Below are 24,404 nucleotides of genomic sequence, written 5' to 3' on the forward strand. Positions count from 1 at the left end.
TCTCATGTCTGAAGACCGTGGGAAGCTCTGTCGCCCACGATATTGCGTCTTCAGTAGTGACCAGTAGATTAAAATCTGACCTCAGAAACCACAAGCCTTCGCAAGGCATCCGTGATCAGGCTGACCTCTGGCGAGGTCCCTTGAGACTTGAGTGTGGCAGGAGTAGCTTTTTCATGTATGAGTTTTGACAGATGTCAGACTTGATTTTGACTCGAGTTTTGTCTGTTGTTTGTACTGTCTCCCGTGTGAGGGCTATCCAAGGCTTTAAAAAAAACAGAATCGTGGTTTTTATGGGAAGAGTTACATTTTGGTTGCCAAATAACCGTTTAGATCAGCCCTGTGGCAAACAGGCTGTTAAACTGCTACTGGCAAAATAAAATAGTATCTTGTTGATGTATGATTTCTCAATGCAAATTTCAAAAACCCGTTTCATTTTTTTGGTCACGTTAACTATATGTTTCTAGCTTAGGGCCCTTTAATGGACTGTAAATGGATAGCTTCATAAATGGGGGTACAAATCACCAATTTCCATGTACTTGCAAGTCTGGAGTGATACCAGGGCTTCCAGCCTAGAAGATGCTGGAATTTGAGGAAGTGCCCCCTGCCCAGGGCCGTGGTCCACAGGACTGCTCTCCCGGTCCCCACCCTGCTGGGCTTGGTCGTACCCACGCCGGACGCTGGGCAGTGGGCTCCCAAGTTGGGAGATCCTGGAGATCGAACAGCATAAACCACTTGACTTTCTCATTCTTACAAACCTGGGCTTTAGGCAAATGGCCCCTATTTTAAGGGTTCTTCAAACCAACTCCCAGATTTGGAAGCGTCTGTATGGAGATCCTTGACATGTGAGGAGGGGGCGTGGGGTGAGGTGAGGTTTGGGTGTGGGTCCCCAGAGCTGAAGGGTTTACCGGGTCTGAAGCCATGGCAGGTTCTAGGATGAGACTGGGGTGTTGGACCTGGAATGGTGCCTCCCCTCACGGCTCCCTCTTTTGCAGGGCTCCTCTGTGTGTCAAGTGACAGCCGTCGGAGTGACCGTCATCCTTCTCTACACCTCCCGAGCCTGCTACAACCTGTTCATCCTGTCGTTCTCCCAGAGCAGGAATGTCCATTCCTTTGATTACGACTGGTACAATGTCTCAGACCAGGTCAGTGGGCTCCTGGGACGTGTCCCCCGAACAGCAGCTCTGTGCGTCACAGCACCCCGTGTGGCAGAGAGGGGCTCCTCGCTTCTGCTGCTGCATTGCTGGGTGACCTTGACCGTCACTTACCTGTGTGGTATCTGTGTCCGCGTCTGTCAGGTGGGATCATAGTACCTGGCTTGTCCAGCTCACATCTTCTGAGACAGCTAGCATCTAGGTGCACACGCACGCTTGCACGCGCACGCACATGCACATACACACACACGTTAATTTCTGGGGCTCTTGACAAACAGCACTTAAAACGTTTTTAAGTGCTTCCATATAAATGTAAGATGGTTTTATTAAAGGGTGAAGTTTGCCTAGGTAAAACAGATTGTATGCAGATTTCAAAAAATACATAAAACTGTGGCTTTTTTAAAAAGAATTTATTTATTTGTCAGAGAGAGAGCGAGCACAAGCATCAGGAGTGGCAGAGGCAGAAGCAGACTCTCCACGGAGCAGGGAGCCTGATGCGGGACTTGATCCCACGACCCTGGGAGCACGACCTGAGCCGAAAGCAGATGCTTAATGACTGACCCATCCAGGCTTTTCTAAAACTATGGTTTTTTTAAAAGTGGAGCATGGAGACAGCATTTGAGGAGAGCGAGACAAAAATGACTGGGGGGTTGAAGGTGTGGGTAAAATCTCATTTTACCAGTGGTCACCCCATGATATTCTCGCCCTTTTAATATATGCTAGAGACTCGTGAATCGTAAGTTCCAAAGCAGTGAACAAAGGCAGTGACATATCATCTGGCATTCTTGTTCACAAAAGCCAAAAATAAAAAAAGAATGGGAATGAGGTCGCATCCTCTCGTTTGAGAAATACCGATTCTTCGTCTCTGTCGTGCAGGACAGAGCGCTGGGGCTACAAACGTACACAGATGGCCTCCCTGCCCCGCAGCAGGAGTTTATGTCCCCTGAGGAAAACGGACACACAGATAAGCCATTACAACACGCAGAACTTCTGCTTTATAATAGGGCTCTACTGGATTGAATTACGGAAAGTTCCTTAACTGTCCCTGGAAGTAACTGAATGCTCAACTCTATCAAACGCACGTCTCCAGTCCCAGCAGTGCTCCCTCCTGGGCTGGATTCACCCTCCAGAAGAGGACGTTAAGTGACCCCGATGAGCATGGGAGGACAAGGTGAAATTCGGAAGGGGCACGGGGAAGGGGCTAGAATTCGGAAGGGTTCAGACCACCACTGCCCAGACCAGTCCCACCTGTACAGGATGGGAGAGATTTGGGCAAGGCACTGCCAAAGGTGTGCCCTCTTTGGAGAAAATCAAATATATAAAAATCGAATCTTGGAACAATAAATGAGAGACTTACTCGTAAGACCTGAAGGATTTCATTGTAGTGAAATGTCCACCATGGCTACCGTCGTAACAACTTTTGGGCGGACGACAGCAGCCTGGCATTCAGCACCGTCCCCTTACTGTCACCGCTGTCTGTCTCGAGAAGGTGCTTGTCCTCCCAAACCATAACCCCATACCCATTAAACACTAAACCATAAACACTAGGCTTTAACAAAATAATTATTTCAGTTTTTCTTTCCGGTAAGGGCTTATAATGGTAACAAACTTAAAATAACACAATGTTTAAAATTCTGTTGTTTTTAGGGGGAATGTTTATTTATGAATATCTAGACCTGTGTGTTGCAACCAAAATAATCGAGGAGCAAACCTAACAGCTGGCCCCAAGCGGCACGTTATCCACGTAGAATGGAAGGGGCCAGCGTGCTTCCCAGCTGAGTTAGAGATGGGAAGTGGGCTGCAGAGATGGGGAGACGGCTTCCTGGAGGGGCCTGATCTGCTCGGCTACTGCCCCCAAACACGATGCACTAGAAGGCAGAAGGATTGTTTAGGTGATCGGCTTTTCATGGCTTGGTTTTGGTGCACTTTGTCTGAAACGCTGCCCTTTGTGGGGGAGCTACCCAGATGCGCCCCTGTGCACTCATCCTGGGCCCTGCAGACGGGGGACAGACCACACACCAGGCCCGGTCGGCCATCCCACTGGTCCAGACAAACATCCTGGACTCGAAACAGTCTTTTTCCAGGTGATCTCCCCTGCAGCCAGCTTAAAGGGTAAAGAATAGGATATGGGGAGCAGGAAGAGAAGTTTAAAAATTGATGGGTTTATCCTAGGGATGAGACAGAGGGTGACAGTTATATGCTGTCCTCAAAGATATGGGAGGGAGGGCGCCTGGGTGGCTCGCTGGTTAAGCAGCTGCCTTCGGCTCAGGTCATGATCCCGCAGTCCAAGGATCGAATCCCGAATCGCGCTCCCAGCTCTGCGGAGAATCTGCTTCTCCCTCTGACTTTCTCCGCTATTGTGCTCTCTCTCACACACTCTCTCTCAAATAAATAAATAAATAAATAAATAAAATATTTGAAAAATATGTGGGAGGGAGTGACCTAACATCTCCCTATTTGATTGTTGAAGGAAAGAAGACTGACATTCAAGAGACTTAGCTTGGATATGAGGAGGTTTTGGAGGGTGGAGTAATAACCGTCAGAGATCGGCAGTTCCCACGTTTGACTGTTTTGAAGATAAGAATTCTCTGCCCTGTGTGGTTGGAATGACTCCCCACCTGGCTTATTACCTGATTTCCACATGCACGTTGCAGGGGGGAGGAGTCGCACCGTAGTAGAATTAGCCTTTGTTCACGTTAGCAAGAGCCAGAGCAAAACCTCAGTGTGCTGACCCCGTGCCTCCGTCTCAACAGGCAGATCTGAAGAACCAGCTGGGAGACGCCGGATACGTGGTGTTCGGGGTCGTCCTCTTCGTGTGGGAGCTCTTACCCACCACCTTAGTCGTTTACTTCTTCCGAGTTAGAAACCCTGCGAAGGACCTTGTAAGTAAACCATCTTCTAGTTGTGCAAACTGTCTCCTGCTTCTCATCACAACGCATGCCGTTGGGGCTTGACCTTAGATTTTTAGGAGCGCGCCTCTTTCGTCCTGCTGTGATGTAAAAAGTTCCCTTGTCTGCCTGAGACGGTCTTCTCCCTTAACTCTTATTTATTTAGTTGTTTATTTTTATTTTTTAAAATTTCTTTTCAGTGTTCCAGAATTCATTGTTTATGCACCACACCCAGTGCTCCATGCAATACGTGCCCTCCTTAATACCCACCACTAGGCTCACCCCACCCCCCGCCCCTCCAAAACCCTCAGATTGTTATTCAGAGTCCATAGTCTCTCATGGTTCATCTCCCCTTCCAATTTCCCTCAACTCCCTTCTCCCCTCCATCTCCCCATGTCCTCCGTGTTATTCCTTACGCTCCACAAATAAGCGAAACCATATGATACTTGACTCTCTCTGCTTGACTTATTTCACTCAGCATCATCTTTTCCAGTCCCATCCATGTTGCTACAAAAGTTGGGTATTCGTCCTTTCTGATGGAGGCATCATACTCCATAGTGTAGATGGACCACATCTTCCTTATCCATTCGTCCGTTGAAGGGCCTCTTGGTTCTTTCCACAGTTTGGCGACCGTGGCCATTGCTGCTATAAACATTGGGGTACAGATGGCCCTTCTTTTCACTACATCTGTATCTTTGGGGTAAATACCCAGTAGCACAATTGCAGGGTCATAGGGAAGCTCTATTTCTAATTTCTTGAGGAATCTCCACACTGTTCTCCAAAGTGGCTGCACCAACGTGCATCCCCACCAACAGTGTAAGAGGGTTCCCCTGTCTCTAACACACGTTTTTTCCTGTCTTGTGAATTTTGGCCATTCTAACTGGTGTAAGGTGGTATCTCAATGTGGTTTTAATTTGAATCTCCCTGATGGCTAGTGATGATGAACGTTTTTTCACGTGTCTGTTAGCCATTTGTATGTCTTCATTGCAGAAGTGTCTGTTCATGTCTTCTGCCCATTGTCCGATGTGATTATCTGTTTTGTGTGTGTTGAGTTTGAGGAGTTCTTTATAGATCCTGGATATCAGCCCTTTGTAGTGTCATTTGCAAATATCTTCTCCCATTCTGTAGGTTGCCTCTTTGTTTCGTTGACTATTTCTTTTGCTGTGCAGAAGCTTTTGATCTTGATGAAGTCCCCAAAATTCATTTTCGCTTTTGTTTACTTTGCCTTTGGAGACATATCTTGAAAGAAATTGCTGTGGCCAATGTCTAAGAGGTTACTGCCTATGTTCTCCTCTAGGATTCTGATGGATTCCTACCTCACATTGAGGTCTTTTATCCATTTTGAGTTTATCTTTGTGAATGGCTTAACAGAATGGTTGAGTTTCATTTTTCTACATATAGCTGTCCAATTTTCCGAACACCATTTATTGAAGAGGCTGTCTTTTTTCCATGGCATATTTATCTATTTTTATTTTTTTTCTTTTTTTTTCCCCTTAACTCTTTTTGAGGGAAATTCATTTTTTCAGCTTTGCTCTTTCAGAAGAAATGAAAGTTGCCTCTCAAGGCCTAAAGATAGTGACTCTTTTCCCAGTGCAACAAATCTCACTGGTATCTGAGCCTTGACTTGGGGTGAACCAAATATATAAGCTTTTATTTTCGGAAAGGGAAATAGAAAACGGTACTTGAGTTCTTCAGCTCTGTGTTATGCTGGACAGTGAGTTGGGAACTCGGTGACAGGGAGATAAAAACATCATGAGGGTTGCTAACCCCACTCCCCTGGTTCCGTCCCGTTTCTGCTGAGCCAACGTTACATAAATGTCTTTCTCAGGACATGACAGAAAATGCACAGCTTGCGAGAGTGAGGAAACTCCTGGGCGCTTGTGCTCCGTGAATTATTCTAGCCACACTAACGAGGGGTAGTATTTTGAGTCGCTGATCTATGAAGCCCCCAGAAAAGTACAGAGAATGGCTTTTGGCCAATGCGAGCCAAATGTGTGGGCGGGCAACAAGGAAAGCAGATACGATTACCAACCGACCAGTTGTGTTCTACCCTGTTTCTTTTTCTTTCTTTTTAAAGATTTATTTATTTGAGAGGGAGAATGCTAGAGGCAAGGAGGGGCAGAGGGAGAGAGAGAACCCCAAGCAGATGCCCCGCTGAGTGCAGAGCCCAACGTGGGGCTCGATCCCATGCCCTGAGATTATGACCTGATCCAAAACCAGGAGTCGGCTGCTGAGCTGACAGAGCCACTCAAGCACCCTGACCCCGTTTTTTTCTTACTTTTCTCTTATTCATCTCTGGATAGTCACCGATGCACCAGAAACCAAGGGGAGGGGGAAGCTTGCCTGGCCTGGGGCGTGTGGGGCAGCCCAGCCTGCCTGCGGCCCCGGCAGAGAAGGCAGTGGGTAGCGTTTTCTAGACCGTGGGATCCGCTTCCTCCACTTCCGTTATTTGTGGCTGCAGGACCGTGGCCGTGCACTTCCTCTGACCTTCACTTGCTGTGGAAACAGCCGGAGGCATCTGTAGAGTCAGATCCTAGACGCTGGAGGCTCCCTGCCGCGGAAGTGGGACAGGTGGGCCCCAGGTTCTAGGCTGAGAGACCAGGTCTTTATTTTCCTTCCTTCTCTGGAGTTTTCTGGGCACCTCGCGGGACCAGGGGATTGTGAGGGGTCGCTGAGGCTGACTCCCGGGGCTCGTGGAGGCCTCCCCCAGCCTCTGCGTGTACCTTTTTATCAGCTCGTGTCTCGGAGGATTCAGAACTGGGCTCCCGAAGCGCGGGGTAGACGTCCAGATTTAACAAGAGGAAGGCTAGTGTGATAGTGTTCACGTCCTTCTACTAAATGAATACGGGATAATGTCTGCTGTGTACTCACAGATGTCATTATCCAGGGACACCTGGCTTCCTTAACACACTCCATGTAGATGCGGTTACTTGGTTATTGGACTTGAATAGAGTTCAAGGTGTTCAGAGTATTCTCTAGAGCCGTGGTTCTTGAACATGGTGGTCTCGGGACACTTTACACGGATTAATTTTTTTAAAAGATTTCATTTGTTTATTTGACAGAGAGAGAGCATGAGCAGGGGGAGTGGCAGGCAGAGGGAGAGGGGAAAGCAGGCTCCCCGCTGAGCAGGGAGCCCGATGTGGGTCTCGATTCCAGGACTCTGGGATCATGACCTGAGCTGAAGGCAGACAGATGCTTCACCGACTGAGCCCCCCAGGCGCCCTGTCATTAATTTTTTTACTGAGCTATAATAGACGTGTTAGTTTCAGGTGTACAGCGTAGGGAGTGGGTATCTGTAGCTGTTACACAGCGATCCTGACAAGCCCGGTTGCCATCCTCATGACACAGTTATGATGTTTCTTCTTGGGCTGACTTTCACGGTCCGCTCTACCTACCTTCAGACGTGCCGCGCGCTGTTATTACGTGTGGTCAGCGTGCTGTCCGCGGGTCCCCAGGACTTAGTCATTCCGTAACTGGGAACTTGTACCTTTTGACCCCTTCCACGTGGTTCGCCCACTCCCCGTCCCCCACCTCAGGCGACCACCATCTCTTCTCTGTACCCACGCGGCGGTTTTCACTGTATGCTCCTGGATTCCACATACGCGAGATCATACGGTATTTATCGTATTCTGACTTATTTCACTCAGCATAATGTCCTCAAGGTTTATCCATGTTGTTGCAAATGGCAGGATTTGGGTGTTTGTTTGTTTGTTTTTTGGTGGTTGAGTAATATTCCAGTATAGTTCTTTATCCTTTCATCCACTGATGGACTTTTGGGTTGTTTCCATCTCTTGGCTCTTGTAAATAATGCTGCGGTGAACATGAGGGTGCAGATATCCTGTCGGATTAGTGTTTTCATTTCCTTCAGATAAATGCAGAAGTGGGATCGCTGGATCATGGGCTGGGTCTGGTCTTACTTTTGTGCGGACCTTCCGCTGTGTCCCGCGGCGGCTGCGCCCATCTACGTTCCCACCAGCCGCGAGAGTGACGGGTTCCTTTGCACATCCCGGTCAGCACTGGTTGTTTCCTGTCTTTTGAGTTCAGCCGTTCCGACGGGTGTGAGGTGGTCGCTCACTGTAGTTTTGATTCGTATTTCCCTGATGGTGAGCGACATTGAGCATCTTTTCATGTACCTGTTGGCCGTCTGTAGGTCTTTGAGAAAAATGTCTGTTTGGGTCCTTTGCCTATTTTTTAGTCGGATTACATTTTGCTGTCGAGTTGCGGGAGTCCTTCATACGTTTTGGGTATTCACCTTTTATCAGATACGCGATCTGCAAACATCTCCTCGTCAGTCTGTTACCTTTTCATTCTGTTTGTGGGTTCCTTTGCTCTTGGAAGCTTTTTCATTGGATGTGGCTTTACCTGTTTATTTTTGCTTTTGTTGCCTTTACTTTGGGTGTCAAATCCAAATCATCATCTCCAGTACTGACGTCAGGGAGCTTACCACCTGGGTTTTCGTTTAGGGGTTTTATGGTTTCAGTTCTTACATTCAAGTGTTTAATCCATGTTGAGTTAATTTTTGTGTGTTGTATAAGAAGACAGTGGTCCAGTTTCATTCTTTTCCCGGTGGCTGTCCAGCTTTCCCAGCACTCTTCATTGAAAGAACTGTCATTTCCCCCGTTATATAGTCATGGCTGCTTTGTTGTAAAGCACTTGACCATGTAAGTGTGGATTTCTTTCTGGGCGGTCTGTCCTTCCATTGATATGTGTGTCTGTTTTTATGCCAGTATCATACTATTTGGATGACTGTAGCTTTGTAATATTGTTTGAAACCACGGAGCATGATGCCTTCAGCTGTGTTCTTCTTTTTCAAGATTCTCTGACTCTCCAGGGTTATACTGATAAATTATTGAGGACCTGCCAAAGCTCTTGTTTGGAGAGGGGTGTGCGTGTGTGTAAAATTAAAAAAATTAATTCTCTATAAATAATAAACCCATTATATGTTGCCATAAAAATTTTTTCTGAAAAAGAACATTTTCCAGAACAAAGTAGGAGAGTAGCATTGTTGTAAAATTCTCCGATTTTTTTCGTATCTGATTTAATACAAGACAGCTGGGTTCTGTCTGCTTCTGCATTGTCTGTTGTGATACATTGTTTTGGTGGAGTATGTGAGGAAAATCCAGCCTTACAGAAATACATATTTGCAATAAAGTTGAGTAATTTAATACCCTTTAACATAATTGTGGGTATTTTTCTTTGAAGTGCATCAAAAGCGAACGAATTATGGTTTCATAACAGTCAGTTGCAGTGCGGAATCTAAAACCATAGCAGTAAACTCCTCAGACTGTGTCAAACACTAACATCCCTCAGTTTATCTTGCATTTTGAATGGATCTTTTACGCACACACGGCCTTTTATATTGGTCACTTGGAAAATACTGGCGTACTGAGTTACGCAGATCTTTCAGACATTAAAATTCACTCATTAAATATCACCACTGATCATTTCAGGAGAATCTTTGAAGTCCTGGGATGCCGTCCGGCTCGTGGTGGGGGATACAAGTTTTCCAAAGCTTTTTCATTGTTGCTGAAAAGCTCATATTTGATCAATGATAAATACTGTCCGCCCGTCTGACAGTTCCCTTCAGATACTCTCAAGACAGGGTCTGCCAAACACTCATGTCTGAAAAAGCCTGGTTTGTAAGAGTTGTGAAGTGGCACGAAGAAATGTAGCTACGGCCCAAACAGCCGCACGAGGTCTTTCCCTGAAAACAGCCTCCGCACAGTAGATGCGCCGTGTGTGTACTTCGCGTGTTGTCACGTAACCTATTAAAAACACAGAGACTGAGATTTAATATAACTAATAATGTTTAGGGCCTTGTTACAGCTGTTTTTTTTTTTTTTAAGATTTATTTATTTTAGAGAGAGCGCATATGCAGGCAGGTGGTGGGCAGGAGCGGAGAGGGAGGGAGCGAGAGTCTAAGCGGATTCCCCGCCGAGTGTGGAGCCCTGTGCGGGGTTCCATCTCATGACCTTGAGGTTACGACCTGAGTTGAAACCAAGTCAGACGCGTAACTGACGGCGCCAGCCAGGCACCCCAGCAAAGGCATTCTCGAGGAAAACGGTCTCTAAACCAGGGTCGGCCGGGCGGTTGGTGCCACCGTTGCAGAACAGCCGGAGCGGCAGGCTTGCGCACCGTCCGCGCTGGGGTTGAGACCGTGGAAAGGGCAAGTCACGTCTTAACCCGCTAATCACAGAAATAGTGGCAGCCTTGCTGGTGCCGGAACAGATCTCAGGGCCACACTGAGGCTAAGCCCCCATGGACAGCAGCTTAGTAGTGAATTGAAATGATTCTCTCTGCCCTGAACCGTGTTTTCTTCTGATTTACCCCAAGGAAGTGACTTCAGTAGGAGGGAGGCATAGTCCTAAATAGAAAAACATTTTCCCTTTTCTACTCAGGAAGGAACTCTCATTAGCAGGGAACGTGGGTGTCAGATTGGGCTTGGGGTGTTCGTAAAATCTCCTTAGGCGAGTCTCCCGGGGGGAAGGCCATCTGGTCGCGTAGAATTTGGTCGAGGGAGCCAGGCATGGTGGAGCGCTTCCGTGGGCCGGGCACGGCGCGGGGTGGCGCTTTAGATACATTCGTGTTCTAATGCTCACACTCAGCCTCTGAGCTGGAAACCATCATCACAGTCCGATGAGGAAACGGGTTCCAGATCACGGGGCTTGTCGGAGGCACAGCTGGGATCGCACCACGGCAGCCTGGCTCCCGAGTCCGTAAGGATGAGTACTGGGCTGCGCTGTGGCTTTCCTTGGCGTAAGGTTTGGAGAAACTCAGTTGCTGCTGTGTGACTCGGCAACAGTCTTACCGCTCTCTGTAATTCCTGTAATTGCTTGGAGAAGAAAAACAGTCTGATATTCCTCTGGGTGGGTGGGTGGGTGGGGATTTATAACCCAACTCCCGTTCCTGGACTTTAAAAGAGCCCGTTGCCGGTGGGGACTTCCTTCAGCCGTGATCGACCGTCTGGATGCGCGGTGCGGTCGCTGTGAACACGCCTCTCCCCCGGCGGCCGAGCCCAGCGTGGCCGCGTTCAGAGCGCGGCTCTCGGCCGTCCACATCAGAGTCCCAGGGCCCTTGGGGTCAGGGCGGATTCCTAGGTCAGAATCTCCAGGGCCGGTTCTGGGAATCCACGTTTTAAATGTGAAGAACCCCCAGTGCTTTGAGTGCGCTGTGAAGTTTGAGAACCTCCCTGGTTTTGTTGGTCTTGCTTAAACAGCTTTACCGGGATAGAATTCCCGTCCCGTACAACCCCCCATGTCCTGTGTACAGCTCAGTGGCTTGGGGTGTTTTCAGATGTGTACGGGCACCACTGTAGTTTTGCAAACATTTTTATCACCTCAAAAGGAAACCTGTACCCATAAGCTGTCACTCCCCTCCCCGGCCCCAGGCACCTGCTCGTCTGTCTGTAGATTTCCCTGCTGGAATTCCACGGGCATGCGCCGTACACGGTGTGGTTTTCTGTGACTGTCTCCTCGCACAGGGCTCATGTGTGTTGTCGCACGTATTAGTACCTTACTCCTTTTCATGGCTGAGTAACACTCCGTCGTGTGGCGGACTCGCACCGGTTTCTGGTTCTTTGCTCCTAGGAGCAGCGCTGCTCTAGACACCCGTGTACAGGTTTCTGTGTGCACGTGTCTTCCGAGGCGCCTGGGGGACTCAGCTAAGCATCGGACTCTGGGTTTAGGCTCAGGTCATGGTCTCAGGGTCCCAGGATCAAGCCCCGCCTCAGGCTCCCTGCTCAGCGTGGAGTCTGTTGGCGTTTCTCTCTCTCCCTCACGTTGCCCCTCCCCTCCCCCCCACAGGCACACTTTCTCTCTGTCACTGTCTCTCAAATAAATCAAACTTAAAAAAAAGTATTTCTCTTAGGTATATATCTCAGAATGCAGTTGCTAGGTCATATGGTAACTCTATGTTGAAAATTTCTTTTAAATTCTAGTGTGGTTCACGTGCGGTGTTGTGTTAGTTTCGGGTGGACGGTCCAGTGACTCCGCCCTCCCACAGAGTCCTCACGGCTCATCAGGACAAGTGGCTCCCAGTTCTCCTCACGAAGCTCCCATCCCCCACCAGCCTCGCCTCTGGTGACCCTTTGTTTGTTCCCTGTAGTTAAGAATCTGTTTTTTGGGTTGTCATTCTTTTTTTTTCTTCTTTTGCTCATTTGGTTTGTTTCTTAAATTCTATATGAGTGAAATCACGTGGTATTTATCTTCCTTGAACTTATTTTGCTTAGGATTATACTCTCTAGCTCCATCCATGTGGGTGCACATGGCAAGATTTCATTCTTTTGATGGCTGCGTAATGTTCCGCTGTGTACGTCGTCCTCACCCGCTCATCCCCCAGTGGACACTTGGGCTGCTTGCACAGTTTGGCTATTGTAGATAATGTTGCTGTGAACATAGGGGTGCAGGTATCCCTTCAAATTAGTGTTTCTGTATTATTTTGGTAAATACCCAGTAGCGAAATTACTGGATTTGTAGAGCAGTTCTGTTCTTAATTTTTTGAGGAACCTCCACACTGTTCTCCACAGTGGCTGCACCAACTTGCGTTCCAACCAACAGTGTAGGAGGGTTCCCCTTTCTCCACATCCTCGCCAGCATCTGTTGTTTGTTGTGTTGTTGGTTTTAGACATTCCGACAGGTGTGAGGTGATCTCTCATCATGGTCGCGATCTGCATTTCCCTGATGATGAGTGACGTTGAGTATTTTTCACACATCTGTTGGCCATCTGTAAGTCTTTTTGGAGAAATGTCCGTTCATGTCTTCTGTCCATTTTTTAATTGGATTATTTGTTTTTTGGGGTGTTGAGTTGTATAAATTATCTATATGTTTTAGATGGTAACCCGTTATCAGATGTGTCATCTGTGCATACCTATTTCTTTTCCCAGTCAGTGGATTGTCTTTTAGTTTTGTTCTCCTTTGCTGTGCAGAAGCTTTCTATTTCGATGAAGTCCCTGTAGTTTAGTTTTGCTTTTCTTTCTCTTGCCAAAGGAGACATAGCTAGAAAGACGTTGCTGTGGCTGGTGTCAGAGAAATGACTGCCTGTGCTCTCTTAAAGGATTTTTACAGTTTCATGTCTCGTATTTAGGTCTTTAATCCATTTTGAGCTTATCTTGTGTATGGTGTAAGAAAGTGGTTCAGTTTTCCTAATACCATTTGTTGAAGAGACTTTTTCTCATTGCATGTTCTTACCTTCTTTGTTGGAGATTAATTGACCATATAATTGTGGGTTTATTTCTGGATTTTCTGTTCTATTGATCTTTTTTTTTTTTTGAGAGAGAGAGAGAGAGAGAAGAGAAGAGTGTGAATGTGAACACCTGTGAGCTGGGGCAGGAGCGGAAAGGGAGGGAGAGGAGGGGGAAGAACGTAGAGCAGACCCCGTGCTGATGGCCGAGCCTGACGTGGGCTCTGATGGCACAGCTCTGAGATCATGACCGAGCTGAAACCAGGAGTCAGATGCGTAACCAACGGAGCCACCCGAGTGCCCCAACATATGTGTATTTTGTGCCAGTCCCATAGTTTTGATGACTACAGCTTTGTTATAGCACTTGGAGTCTGGAATTGTGATACCTACAGTTTTTCTTTTCCAAGATTGCGTTGACTGGTTGGGGTCATTGGTGGTTCCATTCAGATTATGGGAGTGTTTGTACTCTTGGCTGCAGACTTTCCCCTTTCAGCACTTTGAGTATGTCACACCACTCCCTTCTGGTCGACAAAGTTTGTGCTAAAAAAGCAGCTGATAGCGTTATGGGGTTTCCCTTATGTGAATGGTCTTTGTTTCTCTTGCTGCTTTAAAAAAAATTTTAGCAGTATTTTTTGCCATTTTAATTACCGTGTGTCATGGTCTGGACCTCCTTGGGTTAGTTTGTTTTGAAGGGTCTCCGTGCCTCCCAGATCTGGATCTGTTTCCTGTTTCCTTCCGCAGACTGGGAAGGTTTCAGCTGTTCTTTCTTCAAATAAATTTTCTGCTCCCTTTTCTCTTCTTCTTCTCCTGGGGTTCCTGTAGGGCCGCGGTTATTATGCCTGATGGGGTCACCGAGCTTCAGAACCTGTTCGCATTTTCCGTTTCCGTTCCTCACCCGCGCAGCTTGCGCTCCGCTGCTCTGCCTCCGGGCCCTTCACGCATCCTCTGCTTCCTCTAGCCCGCGACGTGTTGCACCAGGTGTGTTTTAAATTTCATGTATTCTTGCTGACTGGTTCTTCTTTGTCCCTGTGTTACGGGTCTCACTGATGTCCTCCCCTCTTTTCTCAAGTCCAGGGAGTCTCTTTAGGATGTTACTTTAAGTTCCTATTGGCCATACTACTGATATGTTTCACTTCGGTCTTTTGTTGGGGTTTTGTCCTGTTCTTTCATTTGCGACATAGTCCTCTGCTCGTTTTATGTAATTCTTGGGGTCTGTCTCTGTGCAGATAATCTGCGACCTCTCCAGCTCTTGAAGGTAGTAGGTGGGGTGCACACTTTCAACAAGGTGGCCCTGTCCTTTTACAGAGGGGTGGCGCCCCTGCTGCCAAGCCCAGACCGCTCCACGAGGTGTGCGAGTGGGATGAGCGGTGCCCGCTCTGCCAGGGGTGCCCACAGCCCCGAGGACACTGGCTGGCCAGGGCCGCTCTGCAGGGCACGCGCAGGGTGTGCGTTTTTAACAGGGAGCGAGCGCCCTCCACGGGAGGTGACCCACGGCTGCTGCCAGGACTGAGGCCCTGCAAAACCTTCAGTGGGGACACGGCACGTTGGCAGGGTTTGCGTAGGTCTTCTGGGGAGGGGGCCCGCTGCACCAGAGCTGAGGCAGGCCCAGCTGCGCGGGGGGGGGGGGGGGCAGGGTGCCACGTAAGCAGGCTGTGTACTGGATGCTGGCCCCGTCCAGGCTCTGCGTGGGGGCCGGGCGGGGCGGTGGTGCCTGCCCCTCCTTCGTTCCTGGAGGAGTGTCCGGGGAAATGTGTCCCTCTGGTCCGGGCTGTGAGATCAGTGAGGAACTCGCTGTCCCGTCTGCCCCAGGCGTCTCTCCAGCTGCCCTTCCGGGCTGCTTCTCTGCTCTCCCTCCGGCCTCTCCCAGAACGGAGCCTGTTGGTTTTTAAAGTTCCGGGCTTTAAGGGCCAGGCGGTTGTAGGAACTTGGGGAACGTGGCCCCCCTGGTTTGCAGAGACAAATGTTATGGGAAGTCGTGCCCTGCAGGCTCCCAGGCGTGAGGATCTGTCTCCCCTCCCTGCGCGCTCTGGTCCGTCCTGGCTGCAGGTGGCCTTGGCCCTTAAGCTCCCAACCACGTGTCCGCTCTCCCCACCCGCCCTCACGTGTCCTCTTCTCTCCACGGCATCGTGGTCTTCGGGTCATTTTCTGGGCTATTTAAGTGGACGCGTTATCCGTGTGTCCGTGCGACGAGGTGCGCGTCGGGCCCTTCTCTGCCATCTTCCCGAAGTCAGGGCTGCACTTTTAAAAAAACCTGCCGGACTGTTTCCCACAGTGGGTGTGCCACGTGCCCGCTGCTCGTGCTGGGACGGCAGGAGGCCTCTGGGTCCCCCTCCTCTTCCCCAGCACTTACGGAGGTTTTGATTCTAGATGTCCCGGATGGCTGTGCCTTTCGCCCTGATCGCTAATGAGGTCAAGCATCTTTTCATGCACTTACTGGACATTTGTATCTTTATCCAGATCTTTTGCCCATTTTTAAATTGAGTTGTCTTTGTATTGTTTTAAGTGTTCTTTATGTTATGTATTTTAGATCTGAGTCCCTTGTCAGATAGGATTCTGCAAATATTTTTTCCCCTTCTTGTGGCGGTTTTTTCATTCTCCGGATGGTGTCTTTTGAAGTTTTTAATTTTGGTGAATTTTATATTTGTTGTTCATGTTTTTGGTGTCTATTCAAGAATCCTTTGCCAAATCCTAGGACATGATTTGTCCCTATATTTTTCTTCCCAGATTTTTATAGTTTTTACTCTTACATTTAGGTTTTCGATCTATTTTGAGTTACTTTTTTCATAGTTGTATGAGTTACTTTTTGTATAGGTGTAATGAGGTTAGGATCCAGCTTCTTTCTTTTACATGGACATTCTCGAACTGCTGCAAATCATAAATTTTCAGGCTTCCCACTTTATCTAGGTTTTATTTTGTTTCCTGAATTTGGCTAGATGAGTCTTAGAAAAGGAGGAGTTTCCGTATCAATACTCATGGTATAGTGAGAACCTTGCTTCATACCTTTAACTTTATTTATTTATTTTTATTTTTAAAGGAAAAAGCTTTATTTTTCATATTAATGCCTTTAAACATCATTTTTTCCTACTTCATGAACAAGGGCTCCACAGTTTCCTTTTTCACTGCTCTTATCAGTTACGTAGTCAGCCCTGACAGACACTGCCGTTTTCTTTTTTTTTAATAGTTATTTATTTCTTTCTTTTCAGCATAACAGTATTCATTGTTTTTGCACCACACCCAGTGCTCCATGCAATCCGTGCCCTCCCTAATACCCACCACCTGGTTCCTCTGACCTCCCACCCCCCGCCCCTTCAAAACCCTCAGGTTGTTTTTCAGAGTCTGTAGTCTCTCATGGTTCACCTCCCCTTCCAATTTCCCTCAACTCCCTTCTCCTCTCCATCTACCCTTGTCCTCCATATTATTTGTTATGCTCCACAAATAAGTGAAACCATATGATCATTGACTTTCTCTGCTTGACTTAGTACACTCAGCATAATCTCTTCCAGTCCCATCCATGTTGCTACAAAAGTTGGGTATTCGTCCTTTCTGATGGAGGCATCATACTCCATAGTGTACATGGACCACATCTTCCTTATCCATTCGTCCGTTGAAGGGCATCTTGGTTCTTTCAACAGTTTGGCGACCGTGGCCATTGCTGCTATAAACATTGGGGTACAGATGGCCCTTCTTTTCCCTACATCTGTATCTTTGGGGTAAATACCCAGTAGTGCAATTGCAGGGTCATAGGGAAGCTCTATTTTTAATTTCTTGAGGAATCTCCACACTGTTCTCCAAAGTGGCTGCACCAACGTGCATTCCCACCAACAGTGTAAGAGGGTTCCCCATTCTCCACATCCTCTCCAGCACACGTTGTTTCCTGTCTTGCTAATTTTGGCCATTCTAACTGGTGTAAGGTGGTATCCCAGTGTGGTTTTAATTTGAATCTCCCTGATGGCTAGTGATGATGAACGTTTTTTCATGTGTCTGGTAGCCATTTGTATGTCTTTGGCGAAGTGTCTGTTCATATCTTCTGCCCATTTTTTGATATGATTATCAGTTTTGTGTGTGTTGAGTTTGAGAAGTTCTTTATAGATCCTGGGTCTATAAAGAACTTGTTTAACTTTAAAATAGACCACTGACGATAGGTCCAAGGACCTCAAGCAAATTCTGGATTTTATGCCAGCTTTGATTTGCCTTTTAAGACAGTTCTGATGTTCTGCTTACTTGAAACCGTTTGAAATTTTTTGAATGGTGAACTCAGCTTGAGGACAGAAATGGGGGAAATGATTATAGAAGCAGGAAATGGAAACTTATTTGATCATTATGATCATTTCATTATTTTAGCTTGTAAATATCCACATTACTATATGGTTTTATAGCTAATCTGGGACTATCTAATTTGGTTAATTTGGGCATCGCCTAGTGTTTCAGTAAGGGATTAAAACGATGGTAATTCATTGCTGCACGCGGAACTCTGAAAGAAGACTTTGTCCATCCTGAGAAAAGGAAACGATAACACCTCTTAAATATAAATGCAACTGAAACGAGCACTGTAGCGGCACAGGTCCGTCCTCCTTTGAGATGAGGACAGCATCTGCAGTGTCCTGCAAGAGAGATCTTGTTTATCTTTGTCTCGAGCAAACTGAACAATTAATTGTCTTTCTAGAGCAACCCTGGAATGGTCCCCAGCCATGGATTCAGTCCCAGATCTTACTTCTTTGACAACCCTCGAAGATATGACAGTGATGATGACCTTGCCTGGAACATTGCCCCTCAGGGACTTCAGGGAAGGTGAGACCCTGGTTCGTGGTACAGAGGCACGGTGAGGAGGGAAGGTGAGACCCTGGTTCGTGGTACAGAGGCACGGTGAGGAGTCTGAGCGCTGCACCCACGAAATCGGTTCAGTCCGAGAGAAAATCCCTGGAGTCGGGAGGAGGGTGAAGGAAATGGAGGGGAAGCCCCGGAGGACGAGACAAAGTGTCACCAGAGTGGCGCCCCACTCCCAGGATTCTGCTCCCACAGGTGTGGGGCGGACAGGAGGGGTGGGAGCTCCTGGGGTTCCCTGCCCTCTCCGGTGACACTTCAGCCACCCTCCGCGGCCCAGTGGTCCTTATGTCCCCTTCTCCTGCCGGTGAATCTGGGCCTTCAGGGTGAGCAGAGCGGAGGGAAGCAACAACGAACGGCTGACGCAGGGCTCCCTGCGCCCCCTCCGCTCTCTGCTTGTGCTCCCAGGATCTGGTGCAGTTCCTGGGCAAGGGAGGCTTCCGGCTGTGTTTCTTGGAAGTGAAAGCTTGTTGTTGGTCATCCTTGGGACCTTTAAAAGCGATCATTTTAATACAAACCGCCCCCCAGTCCCAGGCGGAATGATACAAGAGAAGATAGCCTGGGTTTTCTGCTCCTTACGACGCACAGTAAATGTCCTTGGAAAACTTGAAGAGCGCTCTGAAAAGAGCCCTTGTTTGGGGACCCAAGAACAGAGAAGCCGGTGGGGTATCCTGCTTTCTCAGTGGACGAGGAAGCAGGGAACCAGAAAGAATGTGAGGTGGTGCTTGGGGGAGAGAAGATGCAGCCTGCACACAGCGCGCCGGCGGCTGTGCAGCACAGAGGTCCGGAAGCGGGCCAGTGAACAAGGACTCCGGAGGTCCAGAGCTGTTCGAACCCTCAGCCCGACACGGCTCTTCCCCACTTCCCCACTGCACGTCCTTCTGGGGCCCGCGGGAGCGGCCCTAGCCCCCCATCTGCCCAAGGCAGCCCAGAGCCGAGTGCCCTCGCTCCTGAGGTAGAAGCCCCCCCCTCCGCTGCCTACAGGAGGAGGACAGGGAGGTGCACGTTAGCGAGCGCTTCCTGTGCGTTAAGGTGCTGTTCGAGCGCTCGGTAGGTCTTAACTCACAGAAGCCCAGCGAGGCGGCGCTGAGGTCGCTGGTGTTCTGCAGATGACAAAGCGGACACCCTGAAGTTACTTTTCCGGACGTACCAGATAGGACTTTTTGGCAAAATATTTTGTTACACGTAGTGATTGGTTTATGGTTCTAGTAATGCTATGCTTCTGGGCTCTGTGGAGCCCAGTGTTTTTTTTGTTTTGTTTTGTTTAGAGGGAGCAAGCCTGAGTGGGCGGGGGGTAGCCTTAAGCGGGCTCCGCACACACGGCCCAACGCGGGGCTTTATCTCACAAGCCTGAGGTCAGGGCTTGAGCCGAAATCAAGAGTTAGATCCCTGGTGCTTAACCGACTGAGCCGCCCAGGCGCCCTGAATTCACCAAGTAGGTGAACTTGTAGCCGCTGCACGTGGGCTTCAAGAAGCCACTTTAAAAACCGGGATTGTCTACAGTTTATACAAAATCTCAGTTCTGTCCGACTAAAATAGAGATGTCACTGATAGAAAGTATAATGTTTCAAGTCACCAAACTATCTCTTTTTTCTTTTTAAGTTTTGCTCCAGACTACTATGACTGGGGACAACAAACTAACAGCTTCCTGGCACCAGTGGGAACTCTCCAACCAGACCCAGTTTTGGATCCTGACAAACCAAGCCATGGGTAGTATCAGTCAATAATTCTATGGAACATTCCTCAAGTGAAGACCTTCAAAGAGATTAACTTCCTGACAGCTGAATTTTTATAAGGCACTTTTTCTTAAGAAATAGGACTTGATTTTTGTTACAGGTTTCTAATGGCTCTATAGGACTAAGCAATAATTTAGATTGATAAAATCTTATTTTAGTACTAAAAAATGAGCCTGGCTGCCTATTTCAGTGGGTATAATTTAAACTTTTAAAAAAACTCTGTACTTTTATAAAGACGTATTTTATATAACTTAAATAATAATGCTAAAATATGTACTAGGATTTTTTGAGAATGTTATTGCAATGTATGTTTGTAGTTTGCACGGACTTTATGCATAATCCACTTTCGAAGTCCACAGCACATGGTCTGCTGGTGGCTTCAGGCTCTCGGACTAACGTATCTTCAGACCCTCACGTCTTCAGGCCGTGCAGGGGCTGAGCCGGGTAGACTCGAAACCCAGCTGACATCTAGAAAGCCAGTTTTAACTCCAGTGTTAAGTTATGCTGTAGCAGATTATCAACAGACTACAGACAAGGTAATTGGCTCCTTCCTTCGAGTTCTTTAAGGTCCAGACGGTTGTTGTCTCAGAGAATCTAAATTTTGACAAAAGTGTGGTACTCCTTTGAGCAGGGCCCTAATGTGTACCCTTCAGCGACAAGTGGATCCCTTAGAGACACGGCTAGAGCTGACCCACACTGCTAAGCCTCCTCTGCTGTATTCAGAACCTTTGTCTAGTTTTCCAGCCCAGGGAAATCTAGGCTCCGTTACCTCAGGCCTTCCCAAGACGGCACCTTTCCCAAACCGCGGACCGTTCATTACAGTCCAGGAGCGGAGGAGAGGTTCTCCGCCCTCCATCCCCAGGCTGTATGCAGTCCTCAGTCTTCCTGCACTTTCCCACCGTATTTAAAATAATGGCCTGCATTTCTAAGTAGCTCTGAAATCAGGCCACTGGCGATAGCAGCTTTAAAATGGGAGTTGCTCCCTGGTACCCAGGAGCACGATTCCTGTCCCTTGGCCACATGAAGAGGCAACGTTCCAGACGACGGCTTCAATGAACTCAGCTGGGACTCCAGCCACGGTGCAAGTCTAAAACCTCCAAGACTATCCAGTACCACTGCCTACGATGGGAAACTGTGTCAGGGAGGTTAAATGCTTGGATTTTCTGTAAAACAGAAGGTACTGGAGGAAGGATGGTTACCAGAGAGACGTGATCTGCTCTGTCTAGGAAATCTCACCTCTCGGGACAGAAGGAGGAGGAGCAGACGGACAGACAGTTACGCTGTGCCTTCAGGATGAAACCCACTGCCAGTATCTCTTATTTCTCATTATGGTCTTCAGAAAGGATTTCTCTCTGGGCATTGATTTCACAGAGATCAAGTCTGCTTCTCTTGATGGTAATTAAAATTGCCATCTCAAGTTGTAAAAAATGGCTTGCGACTGGGTTTTTCACTTGCACAGAATGCCTTTATCCTGCACCATCCAACATAGTAGTGTTCTTGCCTTTCAGTATATGGAAGAATTGGGGTCACATGTCACGGAAGACAGTGACTGTCAGAGCAGTTCTAGACTGAAGCAAAATTTGCACTGATTATTTGGGTTGCCTTAAAATATTATAAGTTGTTATTCTTCTAAATAGCTTCAAGAACACCCTACTTGTCATGCTATCTTTGTTACTAATGCTTAGGAGAATTTAAAGGCAGACCAAGCATAGACTTAAAAACTTTAAATCATGCTTTCAGAAAGTACTTCAATTAGGTCATTCAAGGGTAGGTATATTTTTAAAAATACAGCAATAAAATCGCTAAAATCATCCAACTATTATACTCATGCTGTAGGAACACATTATCCTGTTATTGCTGGCAGGAAAGTTGCAATAACCAGCATTAAGTGATAAAAGCCATAATCTATTTTTATGATAAAGCTGCTACTATTTGAACTATTTTTTTATTGGAAAGGATAAAAATGTTCTAAGAGCCCTTTTTTCTTTCTCTTTTTAAAAAGTTTTGCTAAAACACAAGTATTGTAAACACATCTAGAATATTAATAGGATTGTATTAATCTTTTTCTCATAGTAAATGACCATGTGTACCCTGTGAAACATTATAGGTATGGTAGGTGTGAAAAGGGAAATTAAAATTTCTTTAGTTTCCTAATTGTGTTACGGTGTTAAGTAGGTTCACTAACAAAACTTCTCCTTAATGTGAAATATTAAAGGCTCAAAGAAGGCAAAGAACAGAGATTACTGGTTATAAAACACCAAAACCATCCTGTTTTAAAGCAACATAATGAAATTAAAACCTTGGTCACTTGAAAGTTAAAAATATATGGGGAAGAGGCAGTGTCACTGGAAATTTGGTACTAAGTCTGATTCAACACTAAAGGCTGCATGTGAGTATTTCTGGGCACCTGCTGGAAACAGGCATAAAAGGGGTCGTCTTCTGCAGGTAACTGTCTAAAAATGCCAATTGTGTAGATGTCTTGCACTGGCTCGCTCTTTCTACAATTAACCCATTTAACTGAGCCACTGATGACAACATCCAGAGTACGTTACACAGGGAGCTGTGGACTGTAAGGAGTTTTTTTGACTTTTACAGTACACACATCATGGTTATGCCAGTACTTTCTTGGACGCATCTGTGTGTTGTTAAAACTACGCTGGTTACCATGTTCAGCAGCGTAGATCATCAGGCACATTCACTTCTGTGTCCCCAAATATCCTCTTTTCCCAAAATCCAATAGAACTGCTCTTTAATTCCTTGAACATTTAATTCCTATTAGGAGAACAGGCATTACTAAATTCCAGAGCATAAAAAGTGCTTAGAGAAAAAGGTTCTCATTTATATTTACATAGTAGATATTACTAGAATTTTTATTTTTTAGAATGAATCTTTTTTTTAATAAAGGTAAACTTACGTTAGAATTAAATGGGTCTAAATATTTGGTTTTTTAGCATTTCCAACTGGAGAAACTTTATTAAAAAGTCTTCACTTTAGAGGACTGTATGATAAAATCTAGACAAGTGTAGGTCTGATTGAAGACATATCTAATACGCTTTTCCATTTTTTGTCCCGGGGAGAATTTTATTTTAAAAAAGTTCTAACTGTGCTTAATGCTATTTAAGACTTCTCATGGTCCAGAGGAGCTGCTGGAAAGGATCAGGCTAAAAAGTGGAATTCTCATCAAAAACTCTAATCCAAGTGAGGAAACATTTAAAAAGGAATGAAGGGAGTGGAGTTCAGTCAGTGTCTGCCGAGTGCCTACTAAGCCAAATGCTGGGATGACTAGGGGTTTGCCAGTCTGGGGGTCTAGTCTGTAAATTCAGCCACATCCTTCTGTTTACCCTACCTTAGAGCCTCGGTAGGGATATATGGAAAGCCCTTGCACTAATGGGTCAGAATACCGGGAAGTATGCTAAAGCTGTACCCGTGCCCCTAACCTCGATCTCTATGCGGCTCTCAGCCTGGGCACTGAGGCGGGTTCCTTCCGTGCGGAGCTCTGCCTGGGTCATCAAGTAGGGACCAAAGTCCTCAGATCCAAATCCAGTGACTCTGCAGCTCCTAATGGTATCCGCCTGTTTCCTCTAAAGCCGGATTTCTTTCATCTGTTTCTTGACCTGGGACTGAAACCTGTCCTCTACTTTTCCAGAAACAGGTTAATTCCCCTGTAGCCTCCAAAGTGGTCTTCCCTTTTGCAACCTGGTTGCCCGACTACTTAGAACATTAGACACTATCTCCAGAACATATTTCCTGCCTCTGAACTTTGGTGTAGTCAGAACAGACCAGATGCCTCCCCCATCTAGATTTGTGACCTTTCTCGTTAGTCCATGTGAGCCTCAAAGGGCGTCCCTTTCTCTGAACCTCAATTTCCCACGAATCTTGTTAACCTGCAACTGCCCTCTGGTCCCTAGTCATGGTGCTCCTTGAAGGCATTAACTGAGATATTAAAAGCCATGTCTGGGTTCAACAACTGATTTGCCAGGGCCATTTTGTGTTGCTGAGGATCCTTGGCTGTCCTCGTACTGAATTCACTAGCCCAGAGCCTAGGCTTTAGGTCTGTAGACTCAATACCTACCCAAGGGAGAACACTTACCATTTGGAGGTATCTTCTGTGAAGGAAATCCATATGGAAAGTGACATAATGTATCCAGGTGCTGCTGAAGAACCGCACACTGACCCAGGAGAGTTAGTTGGATGGTTTTCCTCTGTGACAACGGGTTGGCACCATTAAGCTGACACTAAATTTCACTCACACCGAGAGCACCGTCTCCATTGAACAGGTTTCCACGAGCTGTTCCTCTTCGGTTGGTCTGTTCTTCTCTGGTGAGCTCTCACTATGAACCAGACCCAGCCTAGTTAGGTTACAGAATTCATAAGTTGCCTGATGCCAGGGATATCTGTGTTTTATTCACTGCTTTGTTCCCAGCGTCTACAACAGTGAATGGTCAAATCCTGTTCTTGTGGTAGACCGTGTCTTTTTTTTTTTTTTTTTTTAAAGGTAACTTCTTTCACTTGCACTTTCATCCACTGAGTATGGATTAGGCAACTATAATACTCATGTAAGGGCCTATCCCTGTTTTCTCAGATATCCAACTTTTGGGTAGAGAATTCCTAATGGAATAAAAAAGGACTTA

The 24,404-nt window shown here is 46.9% G+C and overlaps 1 protein-coding gene across 2 annotated transcripts in view; it reads left to right on the top strand.

Annotated features, from left to right (window-relative positions):
• GPR137B (G protein-coupled receptor 137B) overlaps positions 1–21,195 on the top strand; it is a 49,596-nt gene extending 28,401 nt beyond the window's left edge. Inside the window, exons 4-7 of one of the 2 annotated variants that reach the window (XM_080822694.1) lie at positions 993–1,142; positions 3,905–4,033; positions 17,880–18,004; positions 19,640–21,195. In XM_080822694.1, the coding sequence (XP_080678820.1) occupies positions 993–1,142; positions 3,905–4,033; positions 17,880–18,004; positions 19,640–19,751 (516 nt within the window). In that variant the 3' untranslated portion in view covers positions 19,752–21,195. Of the gene's footprint in view, positions 1–992; positions 1,143–3,904; positions 4,034–17,879; positions 18,049–19,639 lie in introns of both variants that reach the window. The other variant, XM_080822695.1, reaches the window with a different exon arrangement.
• Positions 21,196–24,404: the final 3,209 nt, after the last annotated feature.

This window comes from Martes martes (genome assembly GCF_963455335.1).
Source record: "Martes martes genome assembly, chromosome: 14".
Taxonomy (NCBI): Eukaryota; Metazoa; Chordata; class Mammalia; order Carnivora; family Mustelidae; genus Martes; species Martes martes.